The 14,768-nt window shown below is 35.3% G+C and overlaps 1 protein-coding gene across 9 annotated transcripts in view; it reads left to right on the plus strand.

Annotated features, from left to right (window-relative positions):
* The window catches only part of SESTD1 (SEC14 and spectrin domain containing 1), a 58,085-nt gene extending 43,317 nt beyond the window's left edge, over positions 1-14,768 (plus strand). For all 9 annotated transcript variants that reach the window (XM_074593432.1, XM_074593439.1, XM_074593430.1 and 6 more), the window contains 8 exons: positions 3,158-3,352; positions 3,946-4,060; positions 5,216-5,375; positions 8,037-8,118; positions 8,439-8,561; positions 9,806-9,997; positions 11,641-11,762; positions 13,195-14,768. In XM_074593432.1, coding sequence (XP_074449533.1) covers positions 3,158-3,352; positions 3,946-4,060; positions 5,216-5,375; positions 8,037-8,118; positions 8,439-8,561; positions 9,806-9,997; positions 11,641-11,762; positions 13,195-13,324 — 1,119 coding nt within the window. In that variant the 3' untranslated portion in view covers positions 13,325-14,768. The remainder of the gene's footprint in view (positions 1-3,157; positions 3,353-3,945; positions 4,061-5,215; positions 5,376-8,036; positions 8,119-8,438; positions 8,562-9,805; positions 9,998-11,640; positions 11,763-13,194) is intronic.

Here is a 14,768-nt window from a genome sequence, read left to right on the forward strand (position 1 = left end):
CGGTGATTTTTCTTGTTTTTATTATGTTACAACTGTTCTTAAATTTTAATTTTGAGTTTGAGGAGTAAATTTCCTTTTTCCTCCTTGACAAAATGGCTGAGAAGTCCTGTACTTCTCAGGTGAATAAGTTAATATTTTTATCTTTATTAAACTACATTTACTGAAATGAAAGCTGAAATCAATGAAAGCTGAAACTGGCTTAACGCTTTCATTAATCAGGACTTAAGGTATGGTTTATGTACATAATGAAATCTTGAAAAAAGATTTTAAAAAAGGAGACCATAAAAAAAATAGAACGTTTTGTAACTCTACTGACTTGATGCTTTTGCTTCTAATTTTGTAGACTTCCTAAGGTTCAGTTGAATTTTGTCTTTCTCTCAGATGATTAACTATAATTGGGATATGAATACTCAGTGTTCCCAAAGGGAGTGTTGGTCACAGTGCTTCTACTCTTTTCTGACCTTCCTTGATGTAGATATTGACAGTTCTCTCCACTAAGTTGCCCTTAACAGTCATGGCAAAGAAAATAGTCACTGGGTTATAATATTTCTGACATAATTTAGAAAAAAAAACACATCCCAAACCTTTAGTCCGAGAAACAGTGTGCCCTAGACTACACTGGTTCTATAGACTACATCTCTACTGAATAGCGTTCTTGCTCAGCTGCAGGTGTGTGTCAGAGGTGTCTGTGTTTGGTCAAGTGAATCCCATCTTCTCTGTCTTCTCGTTGATTTAAGTTCTTCAAGCAATGTTCCACTCTGCAAATCCGTACTTTCTGAAGTGTAAAACATCTTACAGTTAAAATCGTAATTGAAAAGGAAAAAAAAAAATCCCCTGCCTACTTTATTGACAAAAATAATTTTGAATATCTTTGTCATATTAGCACTTCAAACTGAAAAGAGAAAACAAGATTTGAATATACTTTTTTCTCACTTGGATATCTGTAATGGAGAACTACGCTTTAGCTGGGGCTAACTACAGTTCTTGAAATCACTGAAATCCCACTGAAGTTTGCAGGCTGGCCTATAGTCTGCTTATTGGTAAAGCACTGGCAAGGTGGATGCTGCTTGGTTCTCCGATGTTGGCAGGAGTTTGTAGAAAGAACAGTCAAAAATTTAAATTTATACCAAAAGAAGCAATTGGGAAACCCCTGACCTACCTTAAATTTAGATGCCTGTTTATAAATTAAAACCATTTTTTGACGACAGCACTGAAAAAATGTGCTTTGCCTTTCTCTTTGATTTTTTTTAAACATCTCATAATAACTGAGTGTATTCTTCCTCTTTCATTTTCTCTCCTAATAATTGAATTGACAGCTTGTATGCTTGCTTTCTTTCATCCTCTCCTATTTATTTATTATTTCTCTTTTGAAGATACTTGCAAAAATATTTCATTTGTTTTAAAGATAGACCTTTTTTACTTCAACTTACTCTGAAGTGAAAAAATAATTTTCTTAGGGTGGTTTTTTGTTTGTATTTTGTTTGTGTGTTTGGGGGTTTTTGTTTGTGTTTTGGGTTTTCATTTTCTGACTCTTATTGATGAGCAATATACTAGAGCTGTTATTTTTAAGCAAATGTTGGCCTTCTCTCTGTGCTTTTGAGCTGTCACGTACAGCTGTGCCTAATTTTCCTCTACGGAAAGGATCAGTAACACAATTCTTATATATGGATTGCCAGTCTCTTAATTTCACTGATAGCTTGGCCAAAACCAATTACTGCAACTGTTTTACTTTAATGCTAAAAGTAAAAACTAAAAATTACTAATCTAAATTTTTTGTTTGACTTCTCATATTATAGCTCACTTTTCACACTTAATAAGCTGAATTTGTATGTTCAGTGTCTAAAGGTAATAACAAGAGTTGTGTAAATTGAGTTTATTGAACCTGTGTATTTGTAGCACATGTGTGACAGTGGAAGATGTTTCCATATTATGTCATTTTAGTTGCCCTTTTAGGGTAGACGAAAGATTTATTCTGCTCTTAAATTTTTGGCTGATTGCTAATTCAACTTTTTCATTACTTTTTTTTTTTTCCATCTTTTCATACTCTGTTTCTTCCTGTGAGCAGATGGTAGAGAAGGCTTTGGGTAAAAAGAAAAAAAAATCTGAATATGGATATTTATACTCTCTTTTGCATGCTTTGTAAATAAATTATGCAAAAGCTGAAGGCATAATTTAAAAAAAAATTGCAAACATCCCAATGAGAGTGTGACAAGACTACTAATTAAATCAGATATTTTAGGCCAATAGATGGTGCTATTCCATAGCATTAGAAATGCATGGAGCATTTGAAGGTCACTTTACTGTAGGCCAAAATAAAAGCTGTTGAACAAACATGTTTTGTTTTACAGGCATCTCAGTCATGCAAGATGTGAATGTGATCTTGATATACCAAGTAGCTTTAAATTTCCCAGAACTGTTAAATATTTGAACTTTTTTTTTTTTTTTTTTTTACAAATACACCACCATGGCAACATAACTATCTCCTATGTAGACATTCAGTAATCAAAGCATTTGAAAAGCAAATCTGCACATTTTGAATTGAGTAGTATAAAGCTTTTCTTAAATAAGAAACAAGGATCATTTTGAAGTTTCTGTTAATGGATACTCAGTTTTACTCAGAAGATAGAGATTACTTCCACTTTGTCAACACTACTATATTTTTTGAAAATGTTTTTTAAAAAATTATTCCTTGTTTCAATCATGTCACTGAAAGTAACACCTAGATAGTCCTATGAGCAGCTTTTTGTAATAGCTTACCACTTGCCAAATCATCTTTTGCTTTGGTAGAGCACCATAGACGTATAAGCATTAGAAATATGTTTAAAAACAGTGGAATTCCTCTGTTGGTTCAGTAAAATAGTTTGAGTGGGAGTTTGTGCTGGGAGCTAGTAGCCATGCCTTACGATCTTCCCACCTTTCTGCACCATTTTTTTTATAGTACAGAACATACATTAAGATGTACTGAGCGCTTTTTGAGTTGATTTGAAATTAGGAATGTTTTTTCCTCCCATGTGAGATTTCATAATTACTGTAAGCTGTAATAAGTTTCTTTTAAAATCTAATTATTTATTAATCTGCAGTTAGATGTGTGCCATTTTAAGAGAAATAGAATTATGTTTTGTATTACTTTAATGCTTAATTTTTCTTCTGGTTGTAGGAGTGGTTTGCTGTTTATGTTGAGCTTAATCAGCAGATAGCAGCTCTTCTAAATGCAGGGGATGAGGAGGACCTTGTGGAATTGAAAGCATTGCAGCAGCAGCTGAGTGACGTGTGTTACCGGCAGGCCAGTCAGCTGGAATTCAGGCAAAATCTGTTACAAGCAGCACTTGAATTCCACAGTGTTGCCCAGGATGTAAGTTTTTCTTTTAAACTTTTCAGTTTCACGTGCCAATATATTATTGCCTTAGTATTATAGATGTTGAATACACTGGAAAAAAATGTAGGGAGGGTGCTGGGAGATATAATCTCACTTGGAAAATGTCACCAGTTTTCATTAACTGTAATTGAAACATTGAGAAGATGGATTTCCCTGTTTTGAGGAGCAAAGTGCCTTGTAATATGTCCTATATTTCAATAGTATTTTAAATAAAATGGTTACTAGCTTTTTCCCCCCTCTTGTTAGAGGCATATGCATTAATTAAACAGCAATTTGGTGTAGTTCTCATAGTTTCTTTTTTAAATTGCCATTTATTCCTTTCCTATACTTGTCAAAAAAAAAAAATAATCTTGGCTTCCTCCTCTCCTCTCATCTGGGAATGTATGTTTTTAGACTTTTATAGACAGATGGGTCATTTATCTTTCATCTTGATTTTATTTCCTATAGTTGTAAAGAGAAACTTCTAAAATGACAAATTTCCAAACATTTATAAAAAGACTGCAGACCCACCCATGAGAAGCTCAAACTTCTTTTTTAAATATCAACATTTATGTTGTTATTCATTTTAGTTGTCACAGCAACTGGATGGCTTACTAGGAATGTTGTGTGTAGATGTAGCGCCAGCAGATGGAGCATCAATTCAACAAACTTTAAAACTACTGGAAGAGAAGTTGAAAAGTGTTGGTAAGCAACAGATTTCTGCATTTCAGGTACACACATTCTAATGAATGTATTGCAGGGAAAACCCTAGTAATCCCACTGCCCCCTTTAAAAAAAAAAAAGGCAGAAAAAATAATTTTTATCTCCTCTGATTCCTAGCTAAGTAATGCTCCACCTAACTACCTTTGAGTTGCTTATCTTGCTTATGCTATCTACTGCATAGTTGTTCTATCTGGGAAAACAATCTGGAAATATTTTCTTTTAAATGTTTTACATGTAATATATATATTTTTATATACCATTATTATGCATTTAATCTGTAAACAAACTCCTCCTCAAATCATCCTTAGTATGTTGGAAATATACTGTTTAGATGATCTTTTTGTCTCCAGAACTGACCCTGTGATGATTGAGGTTGTTATTCACTCAGTTTTAGAGTAGGTAGAGCTTGTACTGAATATTTTGCATAGCTTTGAATGTATATGTTAATAAGTGGCATGTTTAAGGTTGTTACAGTGTCGAGCATATAGAATATTTCAGTTGGAAGGGACCTACAATGATCATCTAGCCCAACACGTTGTTAGGGGAAAGAGCTTTGAAGCAAAATCATATATGGTAGAAGTAGTTATGATTGGAATATAACAGTTGCATACACATTGAATACAACAGATGCATAAACTAGAAATTCCTTTAAGAAAACAGATAGTAGAGCTGCCAATAATAGATATAATAGCAGATTCTAAGGGTTGGCATATTTCAGTATAGAAAAATCTATCAGCCATATCAGATGTATTATAAAGTAGTAACTTCTGCCAGCCATAGAAGAACATTTAGACTACAACTGCTTAGCAATGATAAATACTTTAGGTATTGTGCAACTGTGTGGATGAAAGATGTTAATTAGCTATTTATATGCTGAAAACTTAATACTCACTGTCAGCTCTTATTCCTTTTCTTGTTATCTGCTAGGTCATAAAATAGCAAAGGCTTCTTCATTAATATAGACAAATGCTCACTCCAACATAAAGTTGGAAAGGGCAGTGAAAGACATAGTAATGTCCTTTTCACTTTACAGCCTTCCATCTCAGATTCTGTTGCATTTTATATCTCTCCTTTGGGGAAAAAGTCAACAAATTTATAAGAGTGACCATTGACTTTTTTCTTTCTTTTTTTCTTTAGACTCAGGCTTGCAAGGCTTGCGTGAGAAAGGTCAAAGTCTTCTTGATCAGATATCTAATCAGGCATCCTGGGCCTACGGAAAAGATGTAACCATAGAGAACAAAGAAAATGTGGACCATATCCAAGGAGTGATGGAAGATATGCAGCTTAGAAAACAGAGGTAATAAAAGTTCTAGTCATTAGGATTTTCGTATGCTGATAGGTTACTAGAGATGTATATATTTTTTTAAAGATACTATTTTGCTTTATCTTCAGTTAAGGGATATAATACAACTGTAACTTATATTTGTGGTATATTCAAATGGGACAGAAGCTTCCCTGTTGGAACATATTCCTAAATCCAAGCACCTTTTGTATTTCAGAACTGAATGGAGTATTTGAGTGCTCTTCTGTACTTGTAAATGCTCAAGAATTATACATTCCTTTTGTATGGAGCTACGGAATGGATGCAAGAGGCATCTTTTATATGTTAGCAGTTTGAGAAGGAAGGTATAATAAAAGTACAGTAGTGATAATGGCCCTAAAATTACATATTAATTATGTACTGACTTGTTAATCCTCTTCTTTTTCACAACCTTTGTCCTTTGAGCATGGCATTTTCACTTCTGAAGATAGGAAGAAAGATGAGATGGTGTCGGGGGTACAGGGTATAAAATGGAGGCACATAGTTCGGTTTCCAAAACTCCCCGCAAAAAAACATTTTGAAAAAAGAGTGGAGAATGACACTGCAGTAGGGGAAAATGCTGTGGAGAGTTGAATTTGCAAGATGGATTTTGCCATCATCCTTTTCCTCTAAGCCTTTCACTGATTATTTTTTCTTAAAGACGTAGGAGTACTAGATTTGCTGTAGTACTACCTTTTTTTTTCTAGTCAACAGTATGAAAGAATCAGATGATGTTGCTCATTATTACTGCTGGAACCCCTGAGAAAATACAGTACTCTCCAAAGAAAGTGCCTGAACTTTGAGGGCAATGGCTGAACAAAAAAAGTCCCTCTAGGAAACAACAAGGTCTAATGAGCATCAAGTTGTTCATTTTAGAAATTAATTCTACCACTTACAAATTATTTTCTTGGAGAGCTTAGTGTGTAAGAAACCACGTGTATTGGTAACGCTTAGAGAAGATATTGTTTTAAGTATGTCCTCTGAACCCTCTTTACTTGAGTAGCACCTGTGTTTAGAGGGCAAACTGCAAAGAGCAATAGAGGACTATGTGTCACTGTGCAATAAAATGGCAGCTGGAATTCAGTACTGAGAAAAGAAATGCACATGGGAGAAGGAAAAACTTTATATACATAGTTAATGGACTCTGAACCAGCTGTTAACTCAAAGGTAAAAGTTTAAAAACTTTTGCAAAAACTGGTTTAATGTCCAATCATACTGTGAGAAGCAAGTAGAATGCTAAAGATTATTAGGAAAGTAGTAGAAAACTAAAAGGAAAATGTCATTGTGTCACTCTATAGATTTGTAGCCCACTTACATTTTAAGTGTTGAACAATTCTGGTCCCCATTCTCTGAAGGGATATAGAATTGTGGGAAGTCAATTAGAGGATCAGAAAGTCAATACGGTGTTCAGACAAAGGTGTGACGCAGCTTCCAGATGATGAATGATTAAACAAGGTTCTTCAGCCTGGATGAGAGACAAAAAAGTACAGAAAGGACCATTATCTCTCAGTAGCATTTAATAATAATTTTTGCGATACTTCATTTTTGTTTTTTTTCTCCCCCAAAAATTCTATTGAATGTTTCTCATTATTTGTATACACATGCAGTATAACATTTATTTCTAGGGGTGTTTTGCTGCTTTACTTATGATTTTGGAGCCCATAAACTGTTTTCCTGTATTATTAGAGCAATAAATTTCCTTTCTGTAAGCATTGCAGCGCTACAGGACATGTAACAAAACACAGCATGCTAACAAACTGTTCTTTGGAAGTGCTTATGTCTGCAACCAGTTTGAAAAAACAGATCTGTGCATACCATCTTTTGGATTCAGTTATAGTGCTAACTGTTGTTGCCATCAGTAATTCCATTTGCACTGGACAGGAGTCTGTATCTTGCTGTTTACTTTGTAGGCTCTGAAATTGAAATGGAAAGGTCATTCTGCTAAAGCTTAGCTCTCACTGTGGAAAGAAAAGGACTTTCAATACTTTTTTAAATTCTAACTAGAGAAAGAACTTCAAAATGTGCCTAATTCAGAACAAGAGAAGTAGAATTAGTTTTTATATGAATTAGATTTTTAAATGCTTCCTGACAAGTTATAGCAAAGGACATCATCATATGAAGGTTCAATGATTGCAATCTTTACTTAGACAAAAAGAAAAATGGAAAGATGTATTAACATCTTTTAAACAGTGCTCGCTTATTCATCAAGAAAACTTTTTGCTACCAGCTCACAGTACAATTCAGAGTTATGCCAGGTTTAAGTCAGCTTTCACCTAGACTTCAGTAGGATAAAATCCGAGCCATGGAAACCTCTATGGGGCAAATCTTACCAGTGCAATAAGGTAAGGAACCTGCAATGCTGCTGGAAGGTCTTGTAATTACTGCTGGTATTACTATCTATAGCTTAGCCATATCAGGAGTCTTGAGGATCGTGACTTTGGTAGGTTGTAGTGCTCAGTTCTATTTATTGCATGTTTCTTATTGTTATGCAAGGCATTAAATATTTTGGCCAAGCTAAGCAGCACAAAAATGCTTTAATTGCCTTTTCATGAACACTTGTATCTTAACGTTGCTCACTGAAAACATTGCTGTCAAACTCAAAAGTGTATTGTGTCTGCTATGCATGTGTTGGTGAGTCTGTCTGTGCTACTGTTTAAGGTGTGAGGATATGGTGGATGTGCGGCGACTGAAGATGCTTCAGATGGTACAGTTATTTAAATGTGAAGAGGATGCTGCTCAGGTATGAAAATGCCTACAGAATTTCATCATTCTGGTCTTTGTGGTCCACTAGCTAAACTTACGGGGATTGATAGTTGTACAGTATTATTTTTGTCACTTGCAGATATAGTTTTATTCAGTGAATTTGCACAGGGAAAATAAAGGATATAGCAATGACTGAAAATGGTGTATTTCTTGATTGCATGCATGATCTACCAGTTTATGATAACTCATAACTTTTTTCCATAGCAAAAGTGTATGCTGGTACTGAAGTTACTTTACCCTTCTGGATTAATTTCATTTTAATTTATGGGGTTTTCTCTTTTAACTTCTGTTTTTCAGGCAGTAGAATGGCTAAGTGAACTGCTGGATGCTCTTTTGAAGACACACATCCGATTGGGAGATGATGCTCAAGAAACAAAAGTCTTGTTGGAGAAACATCGAAAATTTGTTGATGTTGCACAGGTGAAATTAACTACTTTTTTAGCAATGAGTTTTGTACAGTTTCATAAGATCTTCTAAATAGAATTGGTACCTGTATGGACAAACATGGAATAGCTGTTACTAGTCTTAATAGTTTGCCTCAATGCTTGAATGAAGAAATCATGATTGCTGGAATTGGTGATGACCCTAATGAGATTTTGAAGTCCCATCAACAATAGCAACGCTGCAGTTTACTACCTGATAGCAGTTACTACTGCTATCTGATAGCAGTTTACTACTATTCTGCTTCACATAGGCAATGCAAAACACAAACATAAATTTACGTTGATTTTCTATAAAGGCATATATTTCAAACAGTCTTTATAATGATTTTTGAAGGACTGCAGTCAAGATACTGAAATATGGATGAGTCACTTGGTTTCGGTCTATTTTGTGCTGTACTTCATGAAACAGAGCCTGCCTTTATACTGGTTTACCAGATACAGTTGACTGTTGGTGTATGATGGTCCTGCTCATACAAGGAGTTTTGGCACTAACAGAGTTAGTGGTTAGAACAGAACTGACAGCTTTAGTTCTTGACTGTAGCAGCCAACTAATGAATCCTGCTGTAGAAGAGTCTACTGAAATTCACTGAAGCCACAGGGAGTGTTTGCATGACTGTTTACAAATCCTGAATATGCAAACAGATGCTGGGTACATGTGAAAGTGCTTTTTCATATGTATACTCCTCTTAGGAATGTCTAATTCAGACTTGCCAATTAACAGATGTGATGTTTTCAAATTGCACCTGGTACACTGGAACTGATTGTCTCTTTTGATGAATGAGAACTGATGGTGAGAGGAGGGTAGCTTGCTGTTACAGCGATGTGCCACAATGCACCTGGATGCTGGGTGACCACAAACATGGTGACAGTGAAGTCAGTGAGCTAGTCATCTTGGCTGTAGATATCAAGCATCCCATGTAAGATCCAAGCAGCTGATTGATATTTTCAGGAAGCTCTGTTCTTTTGCCAGTGTGAACGTTAGACAACAGGGGATTATTTTTTAATTTTTTTAAACAGCAAAAGCACAGTTTGGTTATTACAATTTTATTCATACTTCAGCAGTGTTTTCTACTAGACCAGATTAGTTCAATATACTTTGTGGATCTAAATTGAGAAGGTTTCATAAACTTGTCTGCTGTTGTTTTAAGATGCTAATTAGCTCCTAAGCTAAATGCAGAGGGTTTTATGTGTACTTTCTTTTCCATCCCCTACAACTTTTAGAGTACTTATGATTATGGGAGACAGTTACTGCAGGCAACGGTTGTCCTGTGCCAGTCCCTGCGATGCACTTCAAGGTCCTCAGGGGACACACTTCCAAGACTGAACAGAGTGTGGAAACAGTTTACAATAACTTCTGATGAAAGAGTGCACCGGCTGGAAACTGCTGTTGCATTTCATTCAAGTGCTGAAAAGGTGAGCGCTGTGTTTTTAAGACAAAAAATTTCTTATCAGAATTTAAGCAAACAAAATGTAAAAAAAAATGAAATTGTCAGTGCTTTTTTTCCTTTCTAAAATAAAAAAAAAAGCAGAAAGAAGAAGAAAGACATGTTCTTCCAATTGTTAATTTCAATGCTTAATGCAATTATTGCTTGCATACCTACATTGGTATAGGGCCTGCTTAACAGAACTAGAACAGCAGCCCTGAAGTTCAGGTGTGTTGAGTTGGGGCTGGGAAGAATTTATTTATTTTTTTTTAAACTCATCGGAGGGGAACTCTGATGTCGATCATAAAGCATTTCTTTGTGTGTTTTATACTGTGCTTTTTAAAGGCAAGGAACACTTCTTGATTTGTGTTTTTGGGCAAGGTATAATACAAGACTATGGGGTCATTTAAGACCTTCAAAACACGCCTCTGCTTTGGTATGGTTTTCAAACTCCTGTCCATTAATGTAAATAATGAGAGGTAGGGCCTTTTCGTCCAGGAACCATTCTTTCTGAGAAGTGATACATTTTAGAAAAGCAATTTAGAATATATGTCCTAATGTTGACAATAAAATTGCATATAACTGCAAAATAAGCCAACCTTGTACATGGTAAAACGAAATAAATTCATTCTGTCATTGAAGGAGAGCATAGATGCAAAGCTGATTCATATGCTACTTGCTGGTATTCATTTCTTGTTTGTATTAATGGAAGATACTTTGAATTTGTAGGCGAGAGTTGCAAAAACAGAAATATATCCTCTATGCTGCTACGGATGGCTGAAAAAAGTTTTACCTGATACGGAATTAGAATTCAGCCCATAAGAATTGATTGTCTCAGTCCATATTATGAGCATTCTTTCATTATTGCAGTAGTTAATTGCTATGTTTTTAGGCAATCACAAGTTTTAAGAAAAAAAAGTAAATGGGTAGCTGAAAAAATAATGGTCTTGTTCAAAAACATAATTCTTCTGGCACTATTGTGACATATTAATGAGACTGTGAGGAAAATATGCTGTTAATATCCATACTGCTTTGGAAAAAAGAAAGAAGCAGCAGAGGGAGAAGTGGAAGAAAATACAGAACTAACTACTAGTATTGGGTCCCAATCCTGTCTGGAAACATTTGCGTTCAGACTTTTTTTTAATCCCACCTGTTCTGTACCAGATGTGGATTTTAGTTTTGAAATAGCTTGTAAAGGGCCCTTCATTATTCATGTTTATGGAATAGAATAGACTGTTTCAGTTGGAAGGGACCTACAACAGTCATCTAGTCTAACTGCCGCACCAATTCCGGGCTGACCAAGTTAAAGCATGTTGTTAAGGGCATTATCCAAATGTCTCTTAACACTGACAGGTTACTATTTTTATGCATTTGATATTTGTTGCTGGAATACTGTCTAGCAAGATTTTTTTTTTCTTTTTTATTCCCTCTCAGAAGTAATGTAAAACATTCTGGTACAGAACAGTGGTAGCCCTGAACTATCTTCTCAACGTAACTTAATTGACATTTTCCTTTCTTGAATTATATGAATATTTCAATTGATCTCATTCACCCAGTTAATTGCACTTAAAAAACTACATGCTATCCCTTGTCTACTTTATTCTGCATTTCTTTTTTTTTTTTTTTTAATAGATTTTGCAAGAATGTCCAGAGAAGCCTGAAGCTTTTAACGAAGTGGAGCAATTTGATGAAATTGAAGCAGTTGGGAAATCGTTGTTGGACAGACTAACAGTGCCTGTAGTTTATCCTGATGGGTATGCAGAATGTTTTTTCTAGTGCCTACTGGATATGCACCCTAAGAAATGTTACATTTGAAGTATTTGGTATAACTTTTGTATAGCAGATTTTAGTGACCTACTAAAAGTAGCAACTGTTACTCTTAAAACTGATGTAACTTGCAGATAGACTATGGAAGTAAAATCAAACATTACAACCCGGGAAAGCTCCCCATGAGAGAAGATGCTTGCCACACTGTGATGTTTGTCCTAACACGATGCTCCTATAGCTATAGGTGTATACACATCTGTCTTTTAGGCAGGCTGACTGAATCCTGAACATTATTTCTGACCCCTCTGGCATTTCAGTAGAGTTCTGTGTGTCCCCTTTATGAAAAGTGGGATCTTAGCTGTCTTAAATCCTGGCATCCCTGGCTCGTCATCCCTTGGCATTCTATTTTTGATGCATGTAACAAACAATTAGCAAAGAGTTCACTCATTAGCAGAAGTGGTTTAAGAAATGTAGGAACACACAAAATGTCATAAAAAGCTTGGAGGAGTCTTCATCAGACTCTTTACCGGTTCGGACTTTTGTCAGTATCTTCTTAGAAGTCCAGGTCACTGTTCCCTGTCCTGTTCATGGCTTCTAATCTGCATTAGGGAAAACAACTTCCCATATTGTGATCCCATGTGCAGTTGGGCAATCTGTTGTCTTTGGAGTTCCCTAGTCAAACTAGCCTACCGTGTGAAATAACTTTTCTGTCTGCTTATGCCTGTCCCCCTGCTCTGTCTGAAGTCCCTTGCCCTACCACCAAAGTCTATGCTTCGTAATTAGATTTGATACCTGTTCTTCTGGAACGTATTCTCTTCAGATTCTCCTTTTGCTGACAGCTCGGTTTGTTGGAAACCAACAAAGTGATTTCCCTAACATTTTGGCTGTTCTTTTGTTGTGTTTGAATGGGAGAAATCAACTTACACAGCCATGTGTTCTTTTCAATTTGAGAGAGAGATGACATAATTTGTCAGCATGTGACTGACTTCCCATACACAGAGTCCTTCAATAATGCAGCAATCATATAGCCTCAGAAATCACGTACAGACAGATTTCCTTGATTGTCATAGTACTCAAAACTGCCAGACTGACTTGGGGAGTAGCTAGAGAACGGCAGTAAAAAACAGTGTTAGGAAATACCTGGTTGCACTTACAGAACAGCGCCCTGCTGTTGATAAAATCTTTTGGATATAAAAGGGTAATTTAGGATTTGTAATAATTTCATCAAGATCTGCCATCAACTCTGATCACTGAGTCTCCAAAGCCTGTTAAAGGTGGTTTTTAAATTTCAAGATGAAAAAGTGCCTGGTTTTCTTATCTGCTTTGTGTTTTCTAGTGCCATTCGTATGTGTATTCACGCACTGTCTTACTTATCACTGCTGACTTTTTGTGTTTTTTTGTTGTTTTTTTTTCTTTTAGGTCTGAGCAGTACTTTGGGAGCCCAAGTGATATGGCTTCTGCAGCAGAACACATTAGAGAGAAGATGAAGCTAGTTGGCCTGAAAAAGCAGCAGCTGAGACAACCAGAAGCCACTACCCCAGACAGCTAATACTGACCCTTGTCTACGAATTCGTAATAGGACTTCAGTTTGTAATCCAGCATGTTGTTTGCATATTACAGAATTTGGCATAATATATTAAAGTGCATTTCACAGCCGTTATAAGTCTCATCTTTTTTCAAAGTAACGTTCTCAGCATCTTAACACTGTACATCTATCAAGCCATAATTATTTAACATGCTATGAAACCATAGATTCCACGTATCTTATGAAGAGGAACTGTAAACTTTGCACTGAAATTTGCTGTAAAGCTTTACCTGACCTGTCAGCTGCTTCTGAGTTAAACAGCTGATGCAAGCTTTGAATGGTGCTAATGAAAGTGTTAGGAGTTCCATATTATGAAATTGTAGTTCTTTGCTTCCCCCTATGCCAAGGTGATGTAGTAATTTTAGACTGTAGGTAAAGTTCCTGCAGCGTAGACAGTGGTGACCTATAATTTTAATTTGAAATACTTTAAAAAAAAAAAAATCATTTTTATTGTGCCAGTATGCAACCTGCCCATCAAATCTTTGATATATCAAATTCATTAAACAGATGTTTTCCTATTTGTATTGATAATGTATTAAAAGCTGTTTGTGCTTAATAAAAATCATCTTTTTAAAATCTAATATAAATTTGTTCTGGTCTGTATTCCCAAATGTCATTTGTGTTATATTTTTTTTGTGATGAATAGTAGTAAAAGTCATCAGTTCCCCCCAATATATTTACAAAGTCTGTATAATTTTTCTTAACAAATACTCTTTAACACACTGTAGCTATAAGGGGAACTGCTCTTGAACCATTATTAATAGGAGCAAGAGTCTGTATTTTTTTCTCTTACTTTCTGATAGCAGTACTTACAGAAAAGTAAGATAGTCTGTGCATTAGTCAGTGTTACATTAATAACAGTTTTGTTCCCATGTAAGACTGGTACGCATCTCTTGTGCTTTATTTCTAAGTCTTGTTTCCCTTTGAACAGAGAATCTTGAGCAATGTGAATATCCCTGGTAGTACCTTTGAGGTTAAAGATTTTCATCTAATGAAAAATGATTAACATGAAGTTCATAAGCAACTTAAAACCATGAGATTAGTAATAAAATGAAATTTATTAAAAGAAGGGAATTCGATTGAAATAAAATCAGATGTGTGCATAATTAGGTTAACTTCTTGCACTTCAGGATTTAATGTGGATAAATTCAATATTATATTTACTGGAAGGTGGTGTGACCATTTTAGAATACTATGTGTGAAACAAACAACTGTAGGTCTAAGTACCTTGTGTTAACTCACTATATTTTGCTCACAGTAAACATAATGCTCTCTTCCTGCAGGCATTGGTGTTATTCTGCAGGTTTTCTTGATGGATCTGTCATTCAAATATATTTATTTATTTGTCTCAGTTTTTCCACATTTTCTCCACAGGAAAGTGATATGTCAAATAAAGCAATTTCTCTAT

The sequence above is a fragment of the Larus michahellis genome, chromosome 7 (genome assembly GCF_964199755.1).
Source record: "Larus michahellis chromosome 7, bLarMic1.1, whole genome shotgun sequence".
NCBI lineage: Eukaryota > Metazoa > Chordata > Aves > Charadriiformes > Laridae > Larus > Larus michahellis.